The following is a 15,961-nucleotide window of genomic DNA, read 5'->3' as shown; positions in this document are numbered from 1 at the left end:
TTAACTCTTATAAGCTAAAAGAATAGCTTTGATTCTGGCTCTATCCTGGACATTCTTTACAGCTCAGAAAACATCAGTGATCAAACTTTCTGAAAGCTTACATAGGTCACAAATGTAGTGAGTATGCAATAATGAGTACTAGTATTGCAACTGGTTGGAGAGTTCCAGTGAAAAAATACTGTGCAGAAGTTATTATTATGAAATTACTATAGAATTTATAGCAGCAAAAAAGTACAAAAGTGCAAAAATGCATTTGTTATAACTTAAACATCACTTCTGCCCACCCAGAGTTCAAACATTAGTTAATAAATCACTTCTTACATAAGAAAGTTTGAATATAAACCTTTGAAATTTCCTAGAAACAGGTCTTCCAAAAGCAAGGCTAGAAACCAGGGGATGATAATCCAAGAAACCACTGCAATCGTGAAACAGCATGAAACAGAACTGAAAAGGGGCTCAGAATAAAACTGCCGTGACACAGAACAGAAAAAAACACAATGGCAACTTGGACTTATCTAATGTGATTATTTAAAAACTCACCAGCTGAATTTATTAGAATGGACACAGCTCGGGTAAACAGAAAAACTGAAGCTTGTTGAATGTAAATTTCACATGCAAATGCTTAAAAGGTTCACCAATGACCAATATTTATAGATGAGCAAGGCAGTGCATTCCTTGAAATTTCTGATTTTTTTTGTACCTTACTACTATATTTACAAAAGGAGAAAAGTAGATTAGACAATAACAAATGTACATGTTGAGTTACTAGTATAGCAACCAACAAGTTTAATTAAGATATTTTAAATTACTTTAACAATTTTTAGTTTGCTCACTCTTGAAAAAATTGAATTCTGTTGTCTTCTTAATAGTAAAAGAATTATAGGAGAACACTGCCAGCTTTTAAATTTGAATAGAGTTTTAAACATTTTTTCTTTTCATCACAGCACAGTAAACCAGGTAACAAAACAACAACACTACTTCCATGTAGGAACAGTACAGAAAAAACCTTTTGTACCAAAATTTGAATCGGCTAGGACAGGACTGACATACACATGTGAGCAGCAAATCTTGGATTAGCACTGAAGACCAGTCTCATAACATACTAGTTTAATTTGAGCTTGACAGTAACTTCAAGGGTATTGAATGCAAACAGAAAAAGATGTGCAATGTTTTTGGAGGCACACGAAAAACAGAAAATTAACATATTTTGAAACAGTTATATCTTATCATACTGCTTTAAGACTTCTGCAAGACCTCCACTAATTTTTATTTCCCCTTCTCCGTTTAATTTAGATCACAGCTACCAATACAGCACCAGAAGAACTTTTCACTGTAATTAAAAACGATGTGTTGGATGAAACTGATCTATGTTGTATGTTCGCTGAAGACATTAGCCAGAACAATATCAGCAAGTAACTTAAATACAAGGAAAACAAAACAGTTTTATTCAATCAATTCAGTAAACAAATACGCCATAAAGGTAACTTTATTATTTACCTTTTTAAAAATCTCTTTTAAAAAAAATAATATCCTGAGATGGAGCAGCTGAGGGCACTGGGGTTGTTTAATCTGGAGAAGAGGAGGCTCAGGGGAGACCTTACTGCTCTCTACAACTCCCTGAAAGGACGGTGTGGGGAGCTGGGGGTTGGCCTCTTCTCGCAGAGAACTAATGACAGGGCTAGAGGGAATGGCCTCAAGTTGAGCCAGGGGAGGTTCAGGTTGGAAATGAGGAGACATTTCTTCTCAGAAAGAGCAGTCAGGCATTGGAACGGGTTGCCCAGGGAGGGGGTGGAGTCACCGTCCCTGGGGGTGTTTAAGGCAAGGTTGGACGTGGTGCTTAGGGACATGGTTTAGTGGGTGACATTGGTAGTAAGGTGATGGTTGGACCAGATGATCTTGGAGGTCTTTTCCAACCTTAATGATTCTATGATTCTATTTCAGACCTTGAGTATCAAAGTCAGTCAGTTCTCCTCCCATCTGCTCTCATTTTAGGTAAATATCAGAAAAGTCTTAAAATCAAGTTGTTTTGTTTTGTTTTTAAAACTGTATGAAAGTTGACAGCACAATGTTTCTGCAATGTTTCTGCTTGGTAATTAACAGGTGTTCCTTCAGGCATTTAGAGGAAAAATCAATACATTATTTTACCTGTCACATCAGTAGACAATGTAGACAAGCAAAGCCTTCAAAAACAATCATTTTAATAGTCATTGCTATTAAATGTAGAAAGCTTCCACCTACTCAAACGCAATGGAAACATTTCAGTTACCTTGAGTGCTAAAAGGCTCTTGTTAATTTCAGCACCTTCCAGCCTTGTCTGTCTGTCTGCACTGGAAGTATCTGCTCCTCTTTCATTTCCAGCCAAATCAATCAGAGAAAATTTACCATGCAATTTCCCTTTCCTTCGGAGGATAATCTGAAACACTGCATGGCTTCGAGATGAGTGTGCATTTGCAGATGTCTGACCAGATGTCCTTTAAACAAAAGGAGAGATGGGGAGGACATATGAAGACATGAAGGACCACACATGTTAAACCTACTACCCTAGGAGTAGTTTTTTCAAGGCAGAGTCCTGTATCTTCTTACATATACTGACAGCATGTCTAACATACTAATGGAGACTGGAGATATAACCCTAATAAGTTGATGTATATAGTACAGTTATACCTATGTTTCCATCTCTTCATATAGAAATGGAAGATTTATAGTATTTTACCTGCGTCTTAAAAGCAAGAATAATGAGATCTTCAAAGATTTCAGATCATCAGAGAGTTTACATGTAAAACGCCAATGTCATTTTTAAATGATCACGCAGCAGCCTGTGCAAAAGGCTAATTTTAAAAACAAGGAAGCTTGATTTTAACAGAAAATAAAAGTTTTATGCTTAACCTCTGTCACTATATATATCAAGGCCTTTTACAACTGAAGAATTTGGCAGTACTCCAGATTAAAAACAATGTGAATTTAAATCAGTAATCTGGTTACATAAATGCACACAGTTCATATCCTATAGAAAAGTCAGTTCCTATTTCTCTCTAGGAGACTGAGAAAGTCTAAACTATCTTATTCAAAAGGCTGGCAGATTGATTACTTGCAGCCTACATCATATCATTAGAAACCCCATTGTATATTAAAAAGCAATCACTATGCAGACACAGAGAAATTAACTGATGTTCTGATTCTTTAATTTACAATGAAAAATTGGTGGAAGCTATGGGAGATACCTGCAGCTGTTGCCTATTTCAATAAGCTTAAGAACATCTTCAACACATTTGACTTCCCGTTCCTGTAATCCCACCACCTGGACTTGCTGTTTACCATCTTCTAATACTCTTAATTTTGTCTTCCTGTTCAACAAGTCAAAAACCTTTGGGAGTGGGGGGGAAACAGAACAGTTAAAGAGGAATTTTAGAAGACACTTGTTTCAAATCCCACATCAAAATATGCAAAGTATCCCATGCAAAAAAAAAGTATGATTGGAAGGGAATTGTGAAGAATTATTTGAAATAAAGCTTTCAGAACAAAAAGGAGACAAAAAAAAACCTTTTACATAACAAGCTCACAATCTCTTTGAGGAAGTGCTTTTTCACAAACAAGACATCAGGTACTCACCTTACCACTGTAGATTTCAAAAAATGTTGCATATACTTGAAGTTCTAACTTCTTATAGTTTGGCTTCTTTAGCATTAAAAAGACATCTCGAGCTGTGAATATATTTCCAAATTAAAATGAAATCTAGTTATGTATTTTCATTTAGTAAAGACTCGTTAATATATAATAGTCTATTATACAGCAACTCTCATAATTTGCAAGTATAGCAAATAGGGTCAGTCACCAAGTCTAAAACACTGTATTTAAACTGCCAGATTATATTGGAAGATGCTGAAGACCCCAAATAGTAAACTCAATTAATCATTACTATTATTACATTTTGGAAATAATCTATATGTCCTTTACAGGGTAAAGACTACACATCTCGGAACTACTTTGTATATTACGAAATCCCTACTGTAACACAAAATATGTAGAAACTTATATTTGCACAATAAGAAGCAGAAAATCTATTGATCTCAACTGATTTGCAAAAAGCCAACAAACCAATAAAGTCTCACCTGCAAGTGCATATATTCCCTTTGAACAATCTTGGTTCTTTCCTGAAAAGTCACCACCCATAGTCTACATTGAAAAACAACAACAACAACAAACACTAAAGGTCACAAAATTGTAACTTACATATTTGTTACTTATTAGAATTTAACCAAGTGCATTGTACATAAAAAACGGTGTATTGCTGACATGTAGAAGAAACACTTACATGGGTTTTTCCACTGCCTGTTTGCCCATATGCAAAACAAGTGGCCATTCCCCTTTCAAATATGGTCTCCACTAATGGTCGAGCTGTAAACCTTGAATGCAAAAAAATAGTATGTAAGAAAATGAAACACTTGAAGTTGCCACTACCACAGGGACAACATACATTTTAAGGCCAGAAATGACAGAACTGGGTCTGTACTCTGAGATGCCAAAGAACATCTCCAAATTAGAGCTAATACAGCTCTAAGGCATTAAAATATCCTAAAACATTAAACAAAAGCTAAAAGGTGTCTCCCATTTATTCTACAACAATATAATCCTCCTTTAAACCCTGAAGAAAAAAAAATCCTTTGTTTTAATAATGCAATACAGCACAGCTTACTACATGGAGTCTACAGCTTCCTAAAAAAAATAGACAGCATTAGAAAATATGGGAGCGGGAGAAGAGAATAGATAAATACTTAAGTTTTGCCAATACAAAAATTCCTCTACGTTGTTTTTTTAATTCTTTCTTTTCTTTCTAAATCAGCTTCTAACATTAATTTTATAAGACAGACGGCCAAAACAGCATTGAGATTCTTAGTGTCTTGAGAACATACATATGCTGAGAAAAGGCTCAAGAAGATGTATAACCAAGCTCATCAGAACAGAAAAATCTAGTGATACCTGAGGTATTACTTGATGTGTCAAAAATACTTTCCCAAAGTATTATTTTTCTATTTTAAAGGATTAACTTCTGCTTTTAAAAAACATATCCTGTTACTATTCCTAATGCTAGCTGTTTATCACTGTTACTTCATGAAATATCTTGAAAAGCAAAGTGTAACCTAATGGAGGGTTATGTCTATTAAATAATTATACTAAGAGTCTCTGCAATATACTTCTAAATGCTCTCTTTCTAAACTTCTTCCAGATGTGTCCTTTTATTCCACTTTGGAACAAACACAAAATTACTTACAAAAAGCATACAGGCAAGATCAACCCATTCAGCAGCCAAGGGTTATACAAAATGTAACAGAATCATCATTAAAAAAAATAAATAAAAATGAATGCACCAGATGACTTTTGATCAGCCTTAGTCTTTCTTTTTTATTTCCTCCAAGCATATACTTCATTTGTCCTCAAGAGGATATTTCCATCTCTCTGCTTGTTCTTTTAAATTTGGAATATAAACTTCAAGAAGCCTATTTTCCTAAGAAGCATACTCCATTATCTCTGTTGAGTTTGAAATTATGCATTTTGATTTATAAAAAGTGGTATTAATATTATCTATTTTAAAAGAAGACAGAATACAATCGTAACTAGAAATGTTTTCATAAAGCGTTATACAATTCCAAATGTTACCAAGCCAAAGGCAGTCCAACTTTCCTTCTACTAGAACCTTCCTTTGCAATCTTAATCTTTTAGATATATAAACTTTGTTTCTCCTTTAAATATTCAAAATGCATACCCATGCAAACTAGTGTTAAAAGGTTTTTAACATTAAAAAAAAAAAAAAAAAAAAAAAACTTGCAACTCAGTTTTGTGGCTCAAGGACACAAAATACTTAAAATACAAATTAGGCAAAATTAAACTACTAAAATGGAGTATTAGATTTTTTCCTGACAAACTGAAAAATTTTTTCCAGTATAGAAATACATTAATTTTATTATACCGAAGAAAACTGGAGTAACTAGTCATACTATTTTTTTGTTCCCCACTGTGGGAGCCTACTATGACACCTGTCTTGCTCTTAATTCAGTTATAACAGAAGACCTTGAAGCAAACTATCCTTCAAGTAATAATCAATATTGTGCCATCTGAGGAAGAAGAAAAAACCGTTCACTACTACAAAGGCCAGAGATTTATTGTTTCAGGCTGAGTACAAACATATTTCAATATTTTCTCATATTACCATTAATTTATTATGTAACTAATAAAAACCATCCAGAAGAAACTGAACTTTAAAATATGGTAACGCTGTATGCCAAAAACATCTTTCACAATTAAACACTATGCTCACAACGATAAATGAGGACTAACAGAAAAGATTAAAGAGAGATTAAAGAACTGGTTGTTAAGCAGGAGGAAAACCATTGCAAGAGGCAAACTTCACAAGGCTCTGCCACAGCTCTTCCATGTGAAGAAAGAAAAGAAGTCACCAATGGACAAACATTAGAGAGAAATCTCCAAGGGCATAGCTTTGCTTCAGTTTACACTAATGAAAGTCTTTTAAACTAACAGACTAAGGACATTTGCATTTTGCTATCCTTCTGCTAATTTTATCAACCGCAGGACTCAAATTCTCATTTTCAAGGCTTTTTAATAAATATTTCATTATGTATTTTCACTTATCCAATGACAGCATGTTAGCATCCACAGTCAACCTGGATATGATGCCAACTTTGACTTTCTAACTTTTGGATTAAAAACTATCATTAGTATATTAAATTAATATATACTCCTTAGGGTTATAGAAAGCACTCTCCAAGCATAAGGAGAAGTTAAATCATCAAATTCCATTCTAATATCAATATTCCTCACAAAATGCTTCACAATATTTAGACTGTATACCAAAATTATGACCTATCCTAATGTCATAACTTTGCCTGCTAGTGTATCTAATCCATTCAGTGACAGGTAGAATGCAAACAGCTACTTCTAAACAAGTTTTTGAAGTGTTGTGTGCATTATTCTGTGACAGTCATGGAAGTAAAATGGAAGAATAAAGGAAAAAAGAGATCCAAATACCTTGGAGCTGTGTGTGTGTGCATCTTTGCTGCTTTTTTTTTTTTTTTTTTTAATCAGAAAGCTATAGCACTTTGAACAAAATAAATTAGCTTCCATGTAGGTCTGCGTTACATCAGTTAGACCTCTTCCAACAGCTCAGGAACCTCAGCAATACGAAAAACACAGCAATGCTCTTTTTTTGTACTTTTCTCCACCCTCTTCTGATTTGTTTCCAGAAGTTAATTATCTTATATTCAAACAGCACGGTATTTGGGGCTGGTGCTGCCCTTTTATTCCAAGTTTCCTGAAGACCAAAAGCAATGACTCAAGCTCCAGGTGCCGTGCACATACTAATTAATAAGAAAATAACACTGAGGTGGATGGAGTAGCAATGAAGTTGTTCAAATATTCACTGGCTGAGAAGGCAGGTAATACACACTGTCTGGCAAGTCTGGGCTTGGAGAAAGACTGAGAACAGAACTGAGGTCAACAGAAGTGGAAATGGAGATGACATTGCAGATGAAAAATTCAGGATAAGCAGAGTTAAAATATGAGTATACAGACAAAAGAATGGAGGTAGCAATATACATATCTGATAACAGAGAACAGGGGTCAGGTCCATGACCCAGTTACTGACATGGGAGATAAATGAGAGATAAAATAAAAAAATATTCACAGAAATAAAAAAAAAAGCATTTACACATACCTGTAAACCATTTCATTAGGAGCCGTGTCATCAAAGGCATAATCAAAACGAAAAGTTTGGTTTTCTAGGTACCTTGTTAAATCCACCTTTTGTTTTGGCTCATGTACCATCACAACATCTTTACTAGGAATTGTTATTACATCAAGGTCTTTCATTAAAGTTTCTATAAAATAAGTGAAATATATATATTTAACTAGCAACACATCATTTTTTACATCGTTTTTCATTGTTTATATTCCTGTAACATCTCAGATAACACAGCTCCTCCAAGTAACAACAGTGCAGTAGACTAGGGCTTCTGATACCTAGATAGTAATCTTCTAAGTTAGAAATTTCATTTCGGAAGTCTATTCATCCTATCCTAGCAATTGCTAGAAATTTAAGAGAAGTGTTACAAAGTTGATTAGATAAAGAAAGATCATTAATTATAGCTTGTTGTATAGTCTATAATAATAACACTTTTCATGGATTTAAGTTCTTTTCCCAGGTCTTATAAACTCTTTTTACAGATTACTACCATACCCTGTGAGTTTTTCTAAGTAAGTTCTCTTCTGGAGAAACTGAACACTGCAGTCTACTTGTACTGTCCAACATGCTTAGCAGAATCTTCTTGATTGTAAAATTTTGCTTTTATTTTCTGTAAATCTTAATGTTATAGTAATATGTTCACAGCTTCCAAAAATGAAAATATTGCTTTCATTCTACTTAGAGATTTCCATTTGTATATTCCTTCTGGAACCTAAAGCGTAGGTCTTTAATGTAGAATTTCTCTACAGTTAAATACTTTCGAAAAATTATCTTGTAAGCAGAAAGCTGAAAATGCTAATGATGCTTCCTATCATTGGGAATGAACAAAAGCTATCTAGTTGTGATTTCAATAGTGAGTTCCCAGGTTATAATTACCACAGTGCATTACAATTTACAGCCAGTTGTTGTAGGAGATATGAGTCAGCAAAATACAGAGAACCCAGCGATCCACGATATGCACAAAAATAAAGATCTTTTGTGTGTACAGTCAAGATCAATAATGTGTCCTGCTTGCATTTCTATGTAAAATTTTGTAAGGCATGCAGTTCAAGAATTAGATGTGGCTTTACACAATCAGATAGAAATCTTTTCACCAGTTAACAAACTTATCAAACTGTACAATGCTTACCACTTCATGACATAACACACCAACACAAGTATGCATTCAATTCACAATATAATCAAAATTTCAACTGCACTGCAATGAAGTAAAATGTAATTATTCTGCAGTAATCACAGAGAAGAAATAAAGAACACTGGTTAAAAGGGATATATGAAGGCTAATTATTTACACAAAAATCTTTTTCAGTTAAAGCAGTCAAATCTGTTATTTCTTAAAAAATTGTTTGGAATAAGACATTTACCTGCTCCTGGGTAATTATTAGGACAACCTGTATTCCTTGCTGATGAAAATGTGCAATAGTGTTTATAAAACCCACCATACCCATTTCTCAACTGTAAATATACCTCACTGAAATAAAAATTTAAATTATCAACCTGAAGACCTACTTCCTAAAAAGTCAGTCCACAAAATTATCAGTGCTGGGAATATACAAAGACTATGGTGATACGCCTGTGTTTGTGAGAGACTGACATAAATTCGTACAATTGATTTCTATTGCATAATTTGAGCACCTTACAGAATTTCAAAATACAGAACATGAAAAGGGAAAGGTACTATTTTTGATGTATTGTTATTGCAATAATAAAGGAAACGAACTATTTTTTATTTTTTCTCTTTGGGTTTTACAGAATAATATTCGTTTGTGCTTTTCAATTTTAGTCTTTCAATTCTTTCATACTCTTCAATTTTAAAAATGTGGCATGAGAAATACTGCTTCTTATGAATTCTCAAAAAATAAAATACATCTTTTCAGAAGAGTGTATCATAGGACTACTGGATTATCTCTGTGGTTCCTTCCCAGTCTAAGAGAGAAGCTTATTTTAAAAAATCCAAAACAGCTTTAGTGTCAGCTTCACTTTTACTTAGGCACTCATCTTCAAGGCAACACTTGGAGTGCTGTGTCCAGTTCTGGGCTCCCCAGTACAAGAGAGACATGGAGCTACTGGAGGGAGTCTAAAGGAGAGCTACGAAGATGATGAGAGGACTGGAGCACCTGTCATATGAGGACAGGCTGAGAGAGCTGGGCCTGTTTAGCTGGGAAGAGAGAAGACTGAGGGGAGACCTCATCAATCTGTATTAATATCTGGAGTGTCGAGTGGATGGAGCCGGTCTCTTTTCAGTTGTGCCCAGCAACAGGACAAGAGGCAACGGATACAAAGGTACAAGCTGAAGCACAGGAGGTTCTGGCTGAATATGAGGGGCCACTTCTTTACTGTGAGGGTGACAAAGCATTGGAACAGGTTGCCCAGAGAGGTTGTGGTCTCCTCCTCTGGAGATATTCAAAACCCACCCGGATGCCATCCTGCACAAAGTGCTCTAGGTGATCCTGCTTGGCAGGGGGATTGGACTAGATGATCTTCAGAGGCTCCTTCCAGCCTCGGACATTCTCTGATTTTGTGATTCCAACAAACTCTTCAGAAATAATTTCTCAACAGCTTCTAACCACTAATACCTAAGGTCTGCAACTTACACAGTTTGAAGTACTACTTTTGAATCCCAGCTTAGCCTTACGACAACTTGATGTCATTTACTATAATTTCACTTTGTCTACCTTCTGTGCGGGTAGAAGGCAATGTTTCTCCCAAAATGTATTAGATTTCTAAGTCAAATTTTATTACAGATAACCTTCAAGGCTAAAGCAGAAATTGAACTGCTAACAGATTTGTGCATTGAATATCCTTATTATACAGATTGTGAAAAATAATTTAAATTAACCAGCTTTTGAGGTTATGCATTCCTTTTAGATTATTATATATATATATATTTTAACTTAAAAGTGAAAAAAATGTAGAAGCAGCAGCTCTAATGTATTTTGTGGAAGGAAAAATAACACTAACTATATACTGACATCAATATGTTTTCTCTTTCCTGTACAGTTCTCGCATATTCCTCCGGAAATGCTTGCTCCACATAATCCTTAATGTGTAGCTCTGACAGTACAAAAATACTAAATACGTCTCTTGTTATTTCATAGTCAGTGTGATGCTCTTTGAGTCCTTTAGCTAAACCACATATATACAAAAAGGGAAAGGAAGAAACATCTTTCAAGATAGAAATCAGCTTAAAATGGTGCTGAATTCAGATGGGTTCCAATCCAGAAATATTTGCAGTTCTCACTTTCCCATTTCTCTTCATCATGAGAAGACTGGCATTTACTGGAGTTGAAAACCTAAACAATTTGGGGAATATTGTCTGCAGCCTAAGGAGCAGGCAGGAAGTGTGTATATATACTACTCATATATACAAAGATGTCACTACGGAATGATTCCAGTACCTAAAAACAGGTGGTTAGTGCCACTTCATATGCCCCAGGATATCTTGCCCAATCCTCAGATGCAATTACAGATGAGTCTCCAATTTGTCTGTAACCCACAAGCCCTATGAGGATGCCTTAGATACTTATGGGTGCCTAAAGTGTCATAGGACACCAACATGTACATACCACCTGAATTGTTCTAAACGTCTTATTTAGGTCCACTTGAAAATACATAAAAAAAATACATGTATAAAAAATGTGTAGAAAAGCTTTCATTGGGTAGCTCACTGATCAGGAGACTACTTAAAGGATAGTTTAAAAGAATGGTGATTCTAACACAACTGTAAGATTACTCAGGAAATTATAGCAGAATTGATGTCCAAACCAACTAAATACACCCTAGATGACCTTGGAACAAAATTGCAGTCTCTGTGCCTCTACTCCCAATCCAGAAAACTGTGACAGTTTAAACTACTTTTCCCCCTGACTTTATCCAGGTTATGATAAATCTATGAATTGTCTGGGTCCCTCATACATATTGGCTAGTACTAGTGTAGTTTCACCTTTGATCAGTATTTCTAGATCTCTTCAGTATGAATAATATAACTATCAGAAGCAGCTTTTCAGAGAAAGAATTCTGCAAAATGTTAAATGGTCATACCTTTTTTATTGAGTGGTCGTTTTCGTACACAAACACATATCCTGTGCTCATCAATCTACAAAGGAAAGAATCTATCAGTAAACTATACTTCAGTTCCAGTTATAGGATACGTTACCTCTACTTTTGAAGTAATTAACCAATCATATAAACGAAGAGAAATTTCCAATACAGTGAGTCATCTGAATGAGCAAAAGCCCATTGCATCTGCACAATAACCAAGAAACTGAAAGGGAGAGCCATACATTAAGGATAAAAAAACTGTGCAGATAGTGACTGGTTTCTGTAGAGTATTAGATACAACTTACAGCAAGCAAATCCAGCTGTAACAGGGTGGATATATTATTGATGGAAATTGTTAGGGTCTCAGATTTCCACAAACATCTGATAAAGTCATTTAAGGATTCCCCTGACTTCCCTGAAAATCAAAGGCCCTCATCACCTTGAAAAATCAAATATTCATCTTTACACTCCACAAGGTTTTTCAAAGAAACCCAAGTGTTTTGTGTGCACATCACTTAGCACCCGAAGAAAATGCAGAAAAAAATAAATCCGTGCTATAAAGAACACTAATACATACTAAGCAACTTATTTTTCATGTTTACAGACAGAAGTATAGTCATACATTGGAAAAAAAAATTAAAAACCCATAGAAAAAATACAGAAGGATAAAAAAATTTCCACGTTGCCTAGGGTACTTACAGGATCTGCAGTTGTCAACGGTCTATAATCCAAACTTCCCCTGAAATCTCTTATCATACACATAATTTCATAATTTGGGTTTGTAGCATCAACATCCTAGAGAAGCAAGCAACAGAATTTTTTACATTATTTTCCTGAAATGGGCTAATTTACATAAGTTCTGAATTCACTCATAAAGAAAAATACATATTAACTGATGTTCTGATGTAGGTCATTTACTGATCAGAAAGGAAATTTTATGGTCATTATATGACCTTTATTTAATATTTTTGGTTGTCAAAAACACTTTTTAATTGAGGACTCACTACAAGTCTACTCAAGGAAGAAAAATGACTCCCTCTTTTGTCAGAATCAACACATTAAAGAAACACTACCAAACAACTTCACAACAACAGGCAGTACATGCAGTCAACGCCTCTTAACCTGAGATAACACTGGCCAAAAAACAAATGGATAGACAACTATATAGGCATAAAATAGGCTGCAGAGGACCGTGCAGGTACCCCAGCTGCTCTAAGTGAGATGGCTGAAGGAGGTTGATCCTAGTTAACTTCTACAGCGACTTGAATGCACTGGAAACTCTTAGAATCATAGAATTATGATTGGAGAAGACCTCTACAGTCATCAAGTCCAACCGTCTTCCAACACTCCAAGAGGCCCCAGAAGCAGAAGCTATCCCAAAGACACGTGATATGCTACATCCAGGCTCACAAGCCCTCCTACCCCTAAACCTGGAGCCACAAGTACCGTAGCAAAAGGACATGCAAGAGCTCATGCACGGAGCCCACCTAAGCCTTGCTAAGTCAGAGGTGTAGAGCTGGGCAGGCTGCAGAATTACTCAAATATCTTTTCCTAAAATACCAATTTTTACAGTTTGGCGACATCCTATTGATACCATACATAGCCAACTCTGGTCCTCAGACCTTACTGAGCTTTGCATGGCTCCCCACAAATAAGCTAAAACTCCTTCTGGACCACAGCAGATTGTGGAGGCAGCACAGCCACTTCCAGAAAGCAATGCACTGAGGTTAACAAGCTGAAACATCAGATGTCTGTGCATCTGTGACAGAGTTGATCCCCATCTCAGATAAATCTGTGATGTGGTAATCAGAAGTTGACTATACTTTTATGTTCTCCACTCTGACTACTATGAACTTAAAACTGCTTATAGTAAGTCCACACAAAATGTATTACTGCTGAAACGTTTCCTTCTAAAATTCAGAAAGAAATATTGCTTATTATGGAAAAAGTATTTGCCTAGTGTTATTCAAATTCTATTTAAAGGTCTTGCCCACTAGAAGACAGTGGTTTCTTGCCCACTAGCAAACAGTGCTGCATTTCACAACAGAACACGCAAAGCACCAGAAAGCACAGATACAGAGAGGTCATCAAGGCAACCACAACTTTCTAATACAGAAGTTTAAGACTTAGGTTCAAAGGCAGTATTCACAGCAGTGAGATACAATGAATATTTTAGGTGTAGCACCATGTCAAATAATTTTATGATATAAACCAAAAATTAATTGTTCCTCACACATAAAGACATAGTGATATTTTTCATTTGTTTAAGTGGGTGAAAATTAGAGAATGTGAATTCAACATAGGTCATTTTAGGTCAGCTTAGAAACATCATTAAACCATAAAGTAAATTTAAACTGTCTGAAGTATTTACTAAGTGGTGGTACTTCTCATGTCAGTAGCAGATTGGTAGCATCTCTTTAGAGAGATTAACCCATAAGCACAAGCCTGCCAACAAGACTACACTACTAGTTTTGCTAAAGCTTTTACACTACTGTGACAGAAAGTCATTTAATGTTTAGAGATTTTTCTCACAGGATTAGCAACTTTCACACAAATTTCTAACAGCTCACTGCCAACCTGCCTGCACAATACAAAGCTAACCTATAAATTCCTAGACAGGTTTAAAGATGAAAAAAGAAAAATAATCACTGTTCAAATTTGACCCTTAAATACATCTCCTATAAATTCCTAGACAGGTTTAAAGAAGAAGAAAAAAACACTGTTTGAATTTGAGCCTTAAATACATCTCCTACAAAGCATCAAAGATCATAAGGAACAATTTATTATAATGTTGAAACATCTTCTGTAGAATAAAAGCCTTATCTAAAAGCCAAAGCCTTGATTATTTTTATCAACATATTTTCCCTAAGAAACAGCTATCATCAGCACTTGATTTTGAAATAACATATGGAAAGTTAAGTAATTGTAAGCAATTATTTGTGTAGGAAGAAAAAGAGGGGGAAAACTGTATAAATAGCTATGAGACCAATGCAGCTATGCAACAAAATGGTTTATCAGACTTCTATGCAGGATGAAATCATTTTAATTTCAAGATTATCACAGTTCATAAAAATTACTGAAGAATGAAAAAAAGCACCATCTAAACTAAAAATACTAACCTGCGCTCTTTTTTCTCTAAGTTCCTGCTGTTGTAACCTTCTTTTTTCACGTTTCTCTTGCAATTTTTCAACCTCTTTTACACAATTAGATTTTCTACGTGCTTAGAGAAAACGATATAATTTAAAATATTTTCAGTGTGTTGCATGGATTTAGTATTTACACTACAATTATATTAATTAATCAATATTTAGAATGCATTTATTTGTATCAACTGTTTTTTCAAGGAAATCAGGGTTACTACAAAATAAGTATAAAAATTTAATTTCTAAAATTCATAGAATAAATAAATTAGAAAAAATATGGGAATGGGACCATAACTACACAACCAAAAATACAAGGACAATGACCCTCAAAAAACATTTGGATAGACACATTTGGACAGATACATGAGATCTCTTGGTTTGTATTAAAAGCAAGTCCAGGCAAATTAAAAATAAAAATAAAAAATCACACATTCATGGTTAAAAAAAAAGATAAAGGAAAATCAAATTCCAAGCACCAGCACAACTATGACAAAACTGAACATTTGTTTAGCCACAGGGCTCTGAAGAAGCTTTGTAAGGAAGCCTACAGACAACTGCATATATAGATCACTTGTCATTTATGGACAACAACATAATCCAAGAGAATGTACATGTAATGCCCAGAATGAAAGAATCCTTGATACACTATTTACATACAAGGGGGTCCAAATTCCTTTTTTGCAGCTTGAACTGGAGATATATCTGAAACACTACCGTTCTGTTGTGAGGAGGAAGACTGCTCAGGAAGCTGAGTGGGCCGTGCACGTGCAGAACCAACCACTGCAGAAGAAAAGCACAAAGCTGATCTAGATGTGAAAGAATAACATTTCTACCAAATTCTGAAATGTTTTAGTATGACAAGATAAAACAAGGCCTCTTTTGAGACAGAACAATTTAGTGAGTGCGGAGGAGAGTCATATGTATGGAAAGTCTATTATTAAAGACATTTGGTATGCAGCCTTTTTTATCCTAATGTTATATACCAATGCAACATAATTATGAAGTACCAATGCTGCCCATGCAT

At 35.0% G+C, this 15,961-nt stretch overlaps 1 protein-coding gene across 6 annotated transcripts in view; it reads right to left on the bottom strand.

Moving 5' to 3' along the window:
• Window positions 1-15,961, bottom strand: part of KIF2A (kinesin family member 2A) — a 60,881-nt gene that overhangs the window by 16,222 nt on the left and 28,698 nt on the right. For 4 of the 6 annotated variants that reach the window (XM_040542320.1, XM_040542316.1, XM_040542321.1 and 1 more), the window contains exons 5-14: window positions 15,595-15,717; window positions 14,914-15,014; window positions 12,494-12,589; window positions 11,795-11,849; window positions 7,727-7,889; window positions 4,313-4,403; window positions 4,110-4,173; window positions 3,610-3,701; window positions 3,222-3,364; window positions 2,267-2,471 (exon numbers count right to left, since the gene is read on the bottom strand). In XM_040542320.1, coding sequence (XP_040398254.1) covers window positions 2,267-2,471; window positions 3,222-3,364; window positions 3,610-3,701; window positions 4,110-4,173; window positions 4,313-4,403; window positions 7,727-7,889; window positions 11,795-11,849; window positions 12,494-12,589; window positions 14,914-15,014; window positions 15,595-15,717 — 1,133 coding nt within the window. The remainder of the gene's footprint in view (window positions 1-2,266; window positions 2,472-3,221; window positions 3,365-3,609; window positions 3,702-4,109; window positions 4,174-4,312; window positions 4,404-7,726; window positions 7,890-11,794; window positions 11,850-12,493; window positions 12,590-14,913; window positions 15,015-15,594; window positions 15,718-15,961) is intronic. The other 2 variants (XM_040542317.1, XM_040542322.1) reach the window with 1 other exon arrangement.

This window comes from Cygnus olor, chromosome Z, assembly GCF_009769625.2.
Source record: "Cygnus olor isolate bCygOlo1 chromosome Z, bCygOlo1.pri.v2, whole genome shotgun sequence".
Taxonomy (NCBI): Eukaryota; Metazoa; Chordata; class Aves; order Anseriformes; family Anatidae; genus Cygnus; species Cygnus olor.
The sequence above is the reverse complement of the archived record's forward strand: the minus strand, read 5'-3'. Positions and strand labels throughout refer to the sequence as shown.